Consider the following 12467-nt stretch of genomic DNA (forward strand, 5'->3'; position numbering starts at 1 on the left):
TTCTATCCTGGCTTCCATCAGAGAAGTATCCACTGTAGCCAATTTACTTCCCTCACAGCCAAAGGTATTAAAGAACACTGACCAGTTCCAATGCCCAAGCAGTTCACAAATACTTCATCTGAAAACCCAGGCCAAGATATGCCTAATAGTTAAACAGGAGTTTGATAGGGCTGGTTTATAAATCAGCTAACTGCCCTGACTTGAAAACCATGGAGTTAATGAAGGGTGAGGACCTTTGGCAGGGTGGTCTCCTCTCTAAGCCACACTAACATGTGTTCGCATGCACTTGTGCATGTGGTGTAGGAGGGTCTTCTATGTGTTGCTTTCATTGGTTAAATAGAGACTGCCTTGGCCTTTTCATAGGACAGTAGCTTAGATAGGCAGAGTAGACAGAATGCTGGAGAAAGGAGACAGAGGCAGAGAGCCGCCCGCCATGAAACTGCCAGGTCAGACATGCTGAATCTTTCCCAGTAAGTTACAACTCCCGGGTGACATACAGATTATTAGAAATGGGTTGAACCAAGACGTGAGTTAGCCAAGAAGAGGCTAGAACTAATGGACCAGGCAGTAATCTAATAAATACAATTTCCGTGTGGTTATTTTGGGTATAAACTAGCCGGGTGGTGGGGACACTGCCCGCCGCTCCTTTTACTACATGCATGTGTACCCAAGAGCCACTGAAACTCCTGGAGGCAGAGTTACAGGCAAGTGTAAACTGATGTGGGTGCTGAACTCAGGTCCTTTCCAAGAGCAGCACTTGTTCTTAACAATTGAGTCAGTCACTGCTCCCATGACTCAAGACTTTTGCCTTTGATAAACCTCAATCTTGTATATATACTTTTTTTTCCCTCTAAGACAGGGTTTCTCTGTAACAGTCTTTGGACATTGCCCTAGAACTTCCTCTGTAGATCAGACTGGCCTCGAACTCAGAGATCCAACCACCTCTGCCTTCTGAGCATGTTGGGATTAAAAGTGTGCACCACCACTACATTTTTTCTTATGTATTTTTGTGAGTACTCTATGCCTGCGTGCCAGAAGGTTCAGATCTCATTATACATATGGTACTGATCTGCCTTATGGTTGCTGGGACTTGAACTCAGGACCTCTAGAAGAGTCAGTCCTCCCAACAGCTGAGCAGTCTCTCCAGCCCGTTAACTTTTATAACAATGTAACCTCTATGTGGCCTTTTCTGTGTTTGAAAATATATTCCTAGAAAAATATGAATAAACTAGGCTGGTCTTCAGAGCAAGTTTAAGGACAGGCTCCAAAACCATAGAGACACCAACTCAAAACATTGGGGAAAAAAAGTTCAGAGTATAGGTGATATTAGGCCAAGTTTGAGAGGAATTTTTCTTCACAATTAACATTTCTAAAGATTGCTCAATACCACAAGGGATCCATGTGCACACACACACCTTGTTGGGAAGGCTGCCACTGTTGTTTCCTCCCTTGCTGCACCGAGGGGGCAATTTTGGAGTCAGTTTTTTCCAATGTGCTCCAGGTTGTCGGAACTGGTGCCTGTGGGGGCAAGGCCATTTTACCAGCCTGCCCTCTGCTTTCTGAGCTCAACAGTTTGGTTAGGATGGGGGAGAACATTAATGACCAAACACATTCTTACTCCTAAGAGTCTTAATAAACCATCTCAAAGATCTTTGTTTTCTTCAAGCCATACATAAAGACTTAACTAAAATTTTATTTTAAAAAGACTTTATTTTGATCAGGGAAAAATGACAATCTCAATGTCAACTTGTCACCTAATTGTAAGTTTGAACTCACAGGTATTTCTTATTCTGGCACTGTACCTATTAACATAATGTGCTCTCCCTTATATTGTCTTGGTTGCAATGATTCTTTTTAATAGCCCAACACTGGTACTTGGCCATAATAAAACAAGGCCAGTGCATTTTAACTTGATAGCCTAGCAAGTACAAATATCAGAACAAAGTTGTTGTAGGCATTTTAAAAAAGGTCATCAGTATAAAAAGCTTACACTGGTCTTCTAAGACCAAGTACTCTAAACTTGAACAAATCCCAAAACTAGAAGCGTCTGTGGAACCATGGAAACCCCTTTTAAGTCCAAGCATTCAATGAAAAACTCAAAGCTTGTATTACCTTAAAACCTTAAGTTTGTAATGCCCCAGAAAATAGACCATGACTCATCTTTTCCACTGCCCCTTTCCTCTGCCTCAACACAGAACTGCTTAAATCTACTTATGCACTATGGTGGGATGGATGCACCAGTGTTAGCTTTCCACTGCATCCAAACCTCAGGACAATCCCATACATCTGACGAGGCCCCTACTACCAGTGTGACAGCATCCTTCCCTTGCATTTATTTATCTATAGTACTAAAATCCCAAGAACTATGGTGATCAGCTAAAGCTTTTTCTAGCAAAAAAGCCATTAACTCTTAAAGCCAGAGCCAACTATTATCATACACGATTTGTCAGATAAGAACAAAGCAAAGATAGCCATTTAACAAGCTTTGTGCTAACAGGCTTTTATGGTGAGAGAAACCAGGGCTGTATGGATGCTCAGCTCAAAACAGCACTGTGCCAGCGAGGCAGTCCTAGCCCAGCAAGGTGCTTCCCTTAGAAACAGTCTGAAAGCACAGCTCCCACTAGACGGCGTCAATCACATAGACTGTAGTGTCAGTCTCCAGATACCCCGGGGAAAACATCCAAAGGTATGGAATCTCATTTAACAGAGAAATGAAGCCTTAGACTATAATCACAGAACACCTCTACAGAAACCAGGAACAAGGGGACACTAACTAGGACCAATCTCTTCCTGTGGGCCAATATCCCCCTATAAAACAAGCTGTGCCTTAATTATTGCTTCTTTATAAATTTACATTTCCACAGAACTATGTAGTACCTGACGCAGAAAAACAATCACATAAGGAAGCATTTATTTGAGGTTTAACATGAATACAAACAAAAATTTGTGTAAACACAAATCCACATTGAGTCATAACACAGATAGCAAAGGACAAAGTAAAAACAATAACTAATCGGCAGCTATATACAGTTGGACACAATCGTGTCATGTACACTAGAAAGTCTTTTACAAAATAATCATCTCAGGTCAACACAAGATCAAGCAATCTTCAATGTCGTCCTGTAAGATGGTTTCTTTACACCTCCTAAAACAAAAACAAAACAACCATTAGCTGTGTGCAACTCTCCCAAGTTTGCAAAGGTCCACTTTCATGAATTAAGTCCTCACTTTATTCTTTTCTTCAACAATTAAAGATCACATGCATGTTTATTGACAACGTGTAGTTTGGGTGTTTGAAAAACTCACTGTGGAGTTCCCAAATGACATTAGGTGGATTCACTTTAGAACACAGGAATGTAATCTTTCCACAGTTATAGGCCTAGCAGATGAAGGCCAACTAGAGGCATAGCTCTAGCTAGCCAAGTAGAATGTTATCATCCAATACAAATTTCAGGCAGGTTTAGAGTATTAACATGACAATGAATTGCTTTGTGCATATGATCTTTAACTTATATCCCAGATTTAAAAGTTCTTGTTTTGGTTTGTAGATTTCACTATTAGCTATAAAAAGAAAAAGCAAGCATTAAATCTTAAAGAATGGACACTTAAAATGAGGCTCCACAATTGAAATACAACACTAAACAGAAGACCAAAATGATTAAGCTGTAAAAAGGCATTTATGTACTTTAACTCCTGCAAAAAACCATTTAAGTTAAGTTTAGACACTTAATCTCCAAAAAGATTAAAAAGAAGCAAAGTCTGAAGTTTCCACTTTTAATCTTTACGCTGGTACATGAAGTTGGAAGAGACCATACCACAGGACAGCCTTTTCTGGTGTATGCCTTGCGCTCTGCCCGCAACGTGCGACCCCCAGAGATAGACGTGGTCAGGGTGACACACGGCCTGCAATGAAGTTCCCGCTGGCGGGTACAAACAAGGTATAATGTCAGAGTCAGAAGACAACATTCTTGTTTTCCTTAAGTTGTACCCATTTCAGTACTTTACCTGTTAATAGTTCTAAAAAAAGTTTAAACCTCCTGGTACACAAAGCAAACAGAAAAACTCTTAAGTTTTTCTGTAATTCTAAAAAAGGTGAGGTAAGACTTTAAAGTTAAAGATCTATAGACACTTTAGGCAAAACAGGCTCATAAAGCAATTACAAATTTACAATTTAGTAAAGACTACATATATCGTTTACTCTTTTCCATTTGTCTATTGATCTTTAAATGAAATCAGACATTGCCAATGTTTCCTTGTAAGCTCACACACCTGCTTTCTCCCAGGTCCTCCTCAGTAGGGCTGGTAATTGTTCTGGTGATTGCCACCCCCTCGGGATGCCTTGCCGTAAGTGCTCTGTTGACCTAGTTTGAAATGATACATGTTTTACTAAGAAAGTTTCCTATAAAACCGCCCCTTAAACTATGCATGCTGAACATTAAAAATATCAAGCCACCTTAACAGCCAATAGAGTTATAATTGCACTTTAAATAGCCATCACTGTCTGTTACTTTCCTATGACTACACAGTGTAACAACTTCAATCATCAATAGGAAACTCATACACACAAACAACTTCAGAATGGGAAAGTACTTCAAAACTGAATTTAATGCCACTGGTTTATAAAATTAAGTTAAGTATTCTTACCGCTGTAGTCTGCATATCCCTGTCCATATCCATAGTTCCCATAGTTATACCCAGTATAATCATATCCGCCATAGCCACTATAGTTTTGATCACCACCATAGGCACTATTATAATTTCCATATCCTTGATCATAATAGTTATTAAATCCTTGGTTCCAGTTTTGGCCCTGACCTGAAACAATGCACAATGATGGTTAGGAAACCACTTTGGACCCTCTCAATGCTAACACAACATGATGCATTCTGTCCCCTACACTGTACTTTAAAACAACACCCCCCCCCCCACAAAACAGCCTTTACCATGTGGGATCATCATAAAAGATTCAATCTAGCTGCCTTTTCTTATGGGCCAATTGCACCTAGCAGTTAACTGCCTCAGCTTAAAAATCAGTGTCCCCCAAATTAAGTCTCACCTCTTCCACGCCCCCTGGCACCACCTCTTCCACCAGCCGCCCCGCCTCGTCCACCTTTTTGTTGTTGCTGTTGCTGCCTGTACACCTCTTTGGGTTGTGCAACTTTGATTTCGCACTAAAAACAAACAGAATTTTTGCTTATGTTCTAAGCTCTGAACACAAAAACCACTTTTCTTTTCAAACAGGCTTTTCACATGTACACTTAATGTAATTCAATCCATTTACCTTCCCAGAACCTATTTGATGGTATCTGCTTTCTAACAATTTCTTTACTGGCTCTTCATCTGTATACGTGATAAAACAGAATCCTCTTCTTTCATTTGTTTTTGTATCCATGGGAAGCTCGATATTTTCTATCTGAAATCAGGTGCACATTCAAAACAAAACCAGCAGTTAAGGGAAACGAATAGGTACTACAGGCTTCTCACGAACATCACAAGACCATCCTACTGAGCATCACTTTCTAAAAAGTCGCTACATTCTTTTAAAGCATCTTCTACCCCAGAGTGGCCACAGGTTGGCTACACATCACTTTAAGCCTTTGAGCTTTGGCTACACCAGGCTCCTACTATAGCACAAAAAGCAGCCGCTGTTAAGATGCAGTAACTAGAGCATTCAGTCCTATCCTGTGAAATATTAATGACAACTACACAAAATTGACCAAGCACAAGTATTTCAAAAACACACCAGATGCATGCAAACAAACAGCCCACCTCTCCAAAGGCTCCAAAATATTCTTTGATTTGTTCTTCTGAAGTATCTGGACTCAATCCACCCACAAAAACTTTTTTAGGGGGTTCTTTTCCCTTTAAAGCTTTGGCCCTTTTGGGGTCTATCAATTTGCCATCCAGTTTGTGTTCTTTCAGTTCCAAAACCTGGAAGACAAGTTAATTTGACAGGAGCTTAGAAGCCCGGAGCAATTTAAAGGAGACACTAAAAACACAGTGCAGACCACATCCCTACCTTATCCACACTAGCAGCATCTTTGAAAAGCACAAATCCAAATCCTCTCGATCTTCCAGTGACTGGATCTGTTTTAATTGTGCAGTCTACAACTTCCCCAAATCGAGACAAATACTCAGTCAGATCTTTCTTGCTTGTGTCCCAGCTCAAGCCTCCAATAAACATTTTACTAGAAATAAAGTTATTAAAAAAAAAAGACTTAATAGTAACTTCGAGATTACTTCAACCCTGTAATTAAACAGTAAAAAAAAGTACAGGGTAACTTATTCACTAAGTGCAAGCAATCTGTTTTGATTACAAACGCTAATAGGCCACAAAAACCTTGAGATCACTTGCTCGGACCAGCAGACAGGTTGCTTTCTACCGTGCAAACACAAAGCGCCAACGAAATCCCGTAGGGGTTCTGCTCCGATGACATTGGGTTACAAAGTACAACTTCTAGAACCGAATCCCCCACAACCTAAAGTGAGCTTTTACCCACAGCTCTAGACTCAACTTGCTACCTAAAGAACTCCACACATCAGTCAGCTACCGGCGCCCAGACCAAGTTGCCAAAACCTCCCCAGGAAAAGCCGCCCCGGCAGCAACACACAATGAAGAGGCGGTGGCAGCTGCGGCGTGCGGCGCACCGAGCCCGGCCCCTCCCCCGCGGCGCCTGCGCACTCGGGACACCGGCGGCACCGCCCTCCTCCCCCCCAACCCCTCCTCCCTTCCCCCACCCGCGGCGGGCCTCTCGAGTCACCCCATCTTACTTTCCACTAGTGGGGAAGCTACTGGGGTCCAGCGGGCACGCGGAGAATCGACTCGGGGAAATAGTGGGGGCAGCGCGCGCAGCTCCAGAGGGACGAAGGGCGCGCGCGGGGCCCTGGGGGAGGGGAAGAGCGGAGCGTGCGGTACCCGTCATCCTGCTGATTCTTGCTCGCGTTGATCTTGGATCCCTCTGCGAACTCCTCTATGTTGCTGTACTCGTTCGTGTCCTCCATGGTGGCGGAGCCGTCGGCGAGGGGTTGCTGGCGCGCAGTGCGGGTCCCGGCGGCAGCGGCGGCGGTGGAGCGTTGTATGGAGCCGGATTTAAAATGGCGGCGGAAGAGATCCGGCCGCCGCCTGCGCCCTCCCTTTATAGCCGCTCCGCCCGCCAATCGGGAGGGCTGCTGGGCGGTGACGTGGCGCGGGCTCCGGCGCGCCCCCTGCCGGGAGGCGCTGGAAGCGAGCGAAGGGAGGAGCGGGGCGAGCTGCCGGGGCGCCCGCGGCCGCCAATGGGAGAGGCTGCGGGAGGCGAGAGTCGCGGGAGCGGAGGGGAACAATGGCGGCGGCACATGGGAGAGCCGGGGCGGGACCTCCATCGCGGTGCTCCGGGTGAGGAGCGAGGTGGCGCTGGGGGTCGGGCTGAGCGGACAGGAGCGATCAGACGAGCGAGCCCGATGCGCAGCAAATCCCGGGCCGCGCCGTCGCAGGGCCACAGTCCCTCTTGCCTGCAGAGCCTTTTGTGTCGCGCGTCCGGTCCGGCCCACTCCCGTCCTGCGCTCTCAGTCCCCCAGTGCGGAGCCGCGGCGACGGCTGGGACCGCCTGGCTGCTCCGAGAAAAAGGCGGCGTGCACCCGAAGCTGCAGCGCGCCCGCCCTCCCGCCCGGCGCACGCGTGTTCTGTCCTCGCGCCGGACCCGCGATGACCCCCTGGGTGGTGGCGGCTGTTCCGCCGTCGCCGTGGGGCGGTGTCGCTTCTGGGGGGGGGGTCTCGGCTGCAGGGTCGCCGCAGCCCGGGTCCGAGCGGCCTCCCCGGCTGGCTGTGGCCGCGGCGGAGGGCGGGGCCTGCTCGGATGACTGAAGCGGTGCCCAAGCGCACGCGGTGGGCGGGGAAGGGGTCAGGTGCGGGCCAAGGCAAGGGGACACTCACGTCCCCGGCGCGCCACTCCAGGGGCTCCCGTCTGCACGTGCCCCGGCCGTGCCACTCGCGCCGGCTCCACCAGGCTGCGGAGGGCTCGCGCCCGCGCTCCGGGCTCGGGGGTTCGCGTCTTTGTTCCCGCCCACGCGAGGCCCATTTTGACGGATTGCGTTCGCGGCTCGCCGGTGGCCAATCGGCGAGCCCGCCCTATTTTCCACGCCCCCTGGGGGGACACCGGAGCACCGCCCCTCAGCCTGCTCACGTGGTCCGGGCCTGCGCTGCTCGTCTGCTCTTTGGGGTGCAGCACCTAGGGCGGCTTGCTCTGCCATCGCGGGTCCCCGGAGCCGGCCTGTGTGCGTTCTCGCCTCTAGTCGCTCGTCGCTACCCGCGCTCCGACCGTTCCTGGGCGTCCCGGGGCGCAGGCGGCGCTCTCCCGTTTACCAGCGAGGCCGAGCCCGTTGTAGCATCCGGCAGGGAAATGGTTGTGGTTTCGGTGCCCGCCGAAGTCACAGTTATCCTGTTAGATATCGAAGGTACCACAACTCCGATTGCTTTCGTGAAGGTGAGGGGCGGAAGGGAGCGGCGGAGTTATTTGTGCCTAAAAGCGTCTGAAAAAGAAATTTTAAGTGTTGCGGATTTTTCCTGCGGGCTCGAGGAGACGTGATGTGGATTTGCGTCTCTGGAATGGGGAAGAGCGACGCTGCGGGGGTGCTTTTCCTCGCGCCACCATCTTCTGCCTTCCCTGTCCTTGCTTTTGGCTAGGAAGAGAAGAAGGATAGGAAGAAGTGGAGGTGGTCTCAGCAAAGACTTGGGGGAAGGCAGGTTAGCTGGGAGGAGTTGGGATGACGGCAGCATCCGTGGCCTGGCAGATAGGTGTGTACCCCGTCGCGTGGTGCCTGAGCGTCCACCACGTGCTGGGTTGCAGCCTGGAGAGGTAGTGGCCTTGGTTAGTGGTCCTTGAGGTTTAGGTCTTCCCAGTGCAAAAGATAGAAGGGAAAGTTTTTCCGGTGGCTCTGGTACCTTGGGATCATTGCTTTCCACACCACGTCTCCTGTGCTGATAAGTGACTGAGCTATGTACACGCTTACTTCTCTTGACCTCCAGAACACTAGACCTAAATTCCATTCATTGTCCCTAGAAAACCACGCTTTGCTTTCTTCCACGCACTCAATTTAATCACCCGTATTAATTCCAGATGTTCATGTAGAATAGCTGAGATAGGATAAGGGAAATTTCTATCGTCTAGTAAATTGTGCAGCCTGTTTTAAGTTCTCTTTTGGTTGTTCACGTTTTACAATTACCCGATTTTCTGAGTGTAGATCATAATATTTGTACACAATTTTAGATTTCCAAATGTAACAGCTACTTTGTTTTTGTTTTTATTTTTATTTATTTTTGTAAGGCAGAGTCACTCCCTCAATTTATAACCCAGGTTGACCTCAGACTCCCGGCAATCCTGCCTCATCCTCCAGGGCTGAGATTATAGACAAGTGTCACCAAACCTGGCAGCTGTCTACTTCCCCCACCCCCACTCCCCAGAAGAGTTATGGTGCTTTGGACGCATAATGGAGGCCCAGAAAAAGTCCACTTGGCCGCCATTTCCCCCAGATTTTAATTACAGAAGAGAGCAGTGGGAAATTTCAAGGCTGTGTAAATGCTGAAAAGTGCATCCATTCTCATGTTATAGAACTAGCTGCTTTGTGTGTGTGTGTGGGGGGGGGGCAGGATAGGGGTTATAGGCTGTATGAGTCCTCAGGAGGGCAGCCAGCGCCGAGTAAGAAATGCTTAGAACGTCCGAGGGACTAAGCTTTGGAACCCTCTGAAGAGAATGACCCAGTCACATCCGTCTCTAGCTTTTCAGCATGGAGCTGGGAGTTTAAAGGTGTTTTGTTGAAACATTGTTAGTCAGGTAGGTCTTGTTCCTGCTGTTTACATATGAGATTTAAACTTGTCTTCAAAATTATGAAGATATACGCGCTATCCGAATTTAATAAGGTTCCAAAAGGTTGCGTAATTTAAATGCCTTGGATTGGAACCCAAACTGTCATGATTAAAACCTCTTACTCTTGACTGGACGGGCTCATTGGTAGAAGCTTATCCAGCATGGTGTTAAAACAGCCATGACATTAGGTGTCTCAGGGTTTTTTTTATTGCTGTGAAGAGACACCATGACTGTGGCAACTCTTATAAAGGAAAACATTTAATTGAGGGGGCTTGCTTGCAGTTTCAGAGGTTCGGTTCATTATCATCAGAGCTTGGAGCATGACAGCATGCAGGCAGATGCATGCAGGAGGAATAGTTGAGAATCCGGCATCTTGTAGGCAAAGGAAGTGGGCTGTCACACTGAGTGAAGCTTGAGCAAAGATACCTCAAAGCCCATCCCACAGTGACCTACTTCCTCCAACAAGACCATACACACCTACTCCAACAAGGCCACACCTCCTAGTAGTGCGACTCCCAATTGGGGGCCATTTTCTTTCAAACCACCACACTAAGTATGGTGTTGAAGGTCTGTGATCCCATTACTAAGGAGGTAGGCACTGGAGAATTCCAAGGTCATTCTTAGCTACAGAGCAAATTTGAGGCTAGTCTGGGCTACATAAGACTCTCTGTTTTAAAAAAGAGCCACTCAATATTTCTGGTATTGCACCTAACATTTTTAAATTAATTAGTTATTTTTGTTTTATGTGCAAAGACCACTTTGTCTTTTTTTCCCCCCTGTGGTGAAGTAATGAGCATTTCCTTGAGCCTTCTTTTAGCCTGTGAAGACAAACTAGCACCAGTCAGCAGTTTTTGTGGTTATCTTACTTGGGAAACCAGCTATCATTGCTGAGCTTGGGGAAAATTCTCATTTGATAAAATGCTTGCTGTTTCATGCCTTTTCTCTCGTTGCATGTAAAAACAGTTGTGATAGTATTAATCAGTACTGAATCATTACCTCAGAGGGAACTCCCACAAGGTTTGGTCCTTGTTTTCATGAAATGATGGTCCTGTTTTCATGCCGATCGGTGCACAACCTTGTTTTATGTGTTTCCGTTTGCCGTAGTTAGTGTGTGTGTGTGTGTGTGTGTGTAGGGAGACTCATTAGTACTGCAGTATAGCCATGTGTGTTTTCTCCACACGGTGCTTCATGGCTGCCTTGAGCTGGGGAAGCACTAACAGCACATGGACACTCACTGCCATTTTTAAAGCACAGCCACCAACTACAAGATGAACGGCAAATTGTTTGAATTGTTTGCATGGGAGCTTAAGTAGGTGTCCTTTGTTTCTCCTCCCGGTCAACTGGGCTGCGGACATCTTATCCTTGGGAAACCTTAGTGGTCTTTGTTTGCTTTTTGTTTTTTGGGTTTTTTTGATATGATAACAAGCATGTGGAGAGTCTGAGGCAGGAGGATTGTGAGTTTTAGGGCAGCTTAGGGTGCATAGCGAGACTTTATCTCCAAAGACAAAAATTAAGTATTCCGTCTAATGTATAATTCCAGGAAGGGGCTCGTGTAGATCGTGTGATTCAAGATTACAGTTTAGTGGTTCATTTTTTAGAATATTACCTTTTATGATATAGAACATGATCTATAATCTTTTAAAAAGATTGGACACTTGAATTTTTTATATTTGTTTTGTGTATGTGTATGGTGTACACGTGCCACGGTGTATGTCTGAAGGTCGGAGGACGGCCTGTGGGAGTATGTTATCTCTTTCCACCACATGGTTGTCAGGCTTGGGAGCCAGCACCTTTACCTGCTGAGCCATCCTGCTGGCCCAGGCTTGGCTTAGAAAAGATGGCGATGGCGAGGGTTATCAAAGCAGTGCTCAGGGCTGGAATTTGAACCTTGAGAATTAGATACTTGTTGGTTATGAACAAAAGAGGTTATGGTTAACCAAAAATCCCTCAGTTTTCAGTTCAAAATCTCTCAGAGCTGGGGAGATGGTGTAGTTAGCAAAGTATTGATCGCATGAACCCGAGGACCTGAGTTCTGACCTGGAACACATGTAAAAAGTTAAAAAAACCAAACAATACCGAGCAAACAAAAGCCCACCAAATCTGGAGCATTCCTGTAATTCCTGTGGACCCCAGGGCTCTGCTGGCCCGCCAGTCTCATCAACACAGCAAGCTCCAGATGGAGTCAGAGTTGCTGTCCCTAAGGTGAACAAGTGCTTGGATTTGCTTTCTTGTCTCCAGAGGTACATCCACCCCCTCTTCCAAGCCCCTTGCTATTAATGTTCGATTGGAATCCAGGGAGTTGGTGCTAGTGAGCTCTGCCACTTGACGACAGCTGCCCCTGGGGCCTGGATGACCTTACCTTGGTACTGGATTTGAGTAGCTTGTAATTGAGTTCTGGATATACTTTGGGACAACAGTAAACCCTCTTGGAACCTCAGCTTCTTCATCTACTAAATAGATGGATAGAATAAATGTGAGTTCTCTACCCCCACTGAGACAGTGGGGCTGATCTATTGGGAGCTCACCAGGGCCAGCTGGACTGTGACTGAAAAAGCGTGGGATAAAACTGGACTCTCTGAATGTGGCGAACAATGAGGGCTGATGAGAAGCCAAGGACAATGGCAC

The 12467-nt window shown here is 46.6% G+C and overlaps 2 protein-coding genes across 6 annotated transcripts in view; one reads left to right on the top strand and one right to left on the bottom strand.

Moving 5' to 3' along the window:
* Positions 1–1690: 1690 nt before the first annotated feature.
* On the bottom strand, positions 1691–7505 carry Hnrnpdl (heterogeneous nuclear ribonucleoprotein D like). 5 transcript variants are annotated; one of them, XR_001229216.2, is made up of 9 exons: positions 6917–7505; positions 6020–6188; positions 5770–5931; positions 5282–5413; positions 5057–5171; positions 4645–4815; positions 4270–4361; positions 3816–3920; positions 1691–3145 (listed from the first exon to the last, which is right to left on the bottom strand). XR_001229216.2 is itself a non-coding variant. In XM_005359547.3 (8 exons), the coding sequence occupies exons 1-7, from the start codon at positions 7360–7362 to the stop codon at positions 4291–4293; spliced, it is 1266 nt and encodes a 421-aa protein (XP_005359604.1). In that variant the 5' UTR covers positions 7363–7505; the 3' UTR covers positions 1691–3920; positions 4270–4290. The 5 variants fall into 5 exon arrangements, 4 of the variants coding, with proteins under 4 accessions (XP_005359604.1, XP_005359602.1, XP_013206359.1 ...); XM_005359547.3 differs by having other exon boundaries at positions 1691–3920; XM_005359545.3 differs by lacking the exon at positions 3816–3920 and having other exon boundaries at positions 6917–7504.
* A 251-nt stretch (positions 7506–7756) lies between these two features.
* The window catches only part of Enoph1 (enolase-phosphatase 1), a 27365-nt gene continuing 22654 nt past the window's right edge, over positions 7757–12467 (top strand). The window contains exon 1 of the mRNA XM_005359549.3: positions 7757–8462. Within this exon, the coding sequence (XP_005359606.2) occupies positions 7836–8462 (627 nt within the window). The 5' untranslated portion in view covers positions 7757–7835. The remainder of the gene's footprint in view (positions 8463–12467) is intronic.

This window comes from Microtus ochrogaster, linkage group LG1 (assembly GCF_000317375.1).
Source record: "Microtus ochrogaster isolate Prairie Vole_2 linkage group LG1, MicOch1.0, whole genome shotgun sequence".
NCBI classification, from domain to species: Eukaryota; Metazoa; Chordata; class Mammalia; order Rodentia; family Cricetidae; genus Microtus; species Microtus ochrogaster.

Bases quoted from the DNA above. Each gene is read 5' to 3' on its own strand.
- Hnrnpdl (XM_005359547.3), bottom strand. From the start codon at position 7,362: ATGGAGGTCCCGCCCCGGCTCTCCCATGTGCCGCCGCCATTGTTCCCC. The intron at 5,932-6,019 runs GTAGGGATGTGG...CTTGTCTTCCAG, and splicing joins ATGCTGCTAGTGTGGATAAG to GTTTTGGAACTGAAAGAACA. The intron at 5,414-5,769 runs GTGGGCTGTTTG...ACCTGATTTCAG, and splicing joins ATTTTGGAGCCTTTGGAGAG to ATAGAAAATATCGAGCTTCC.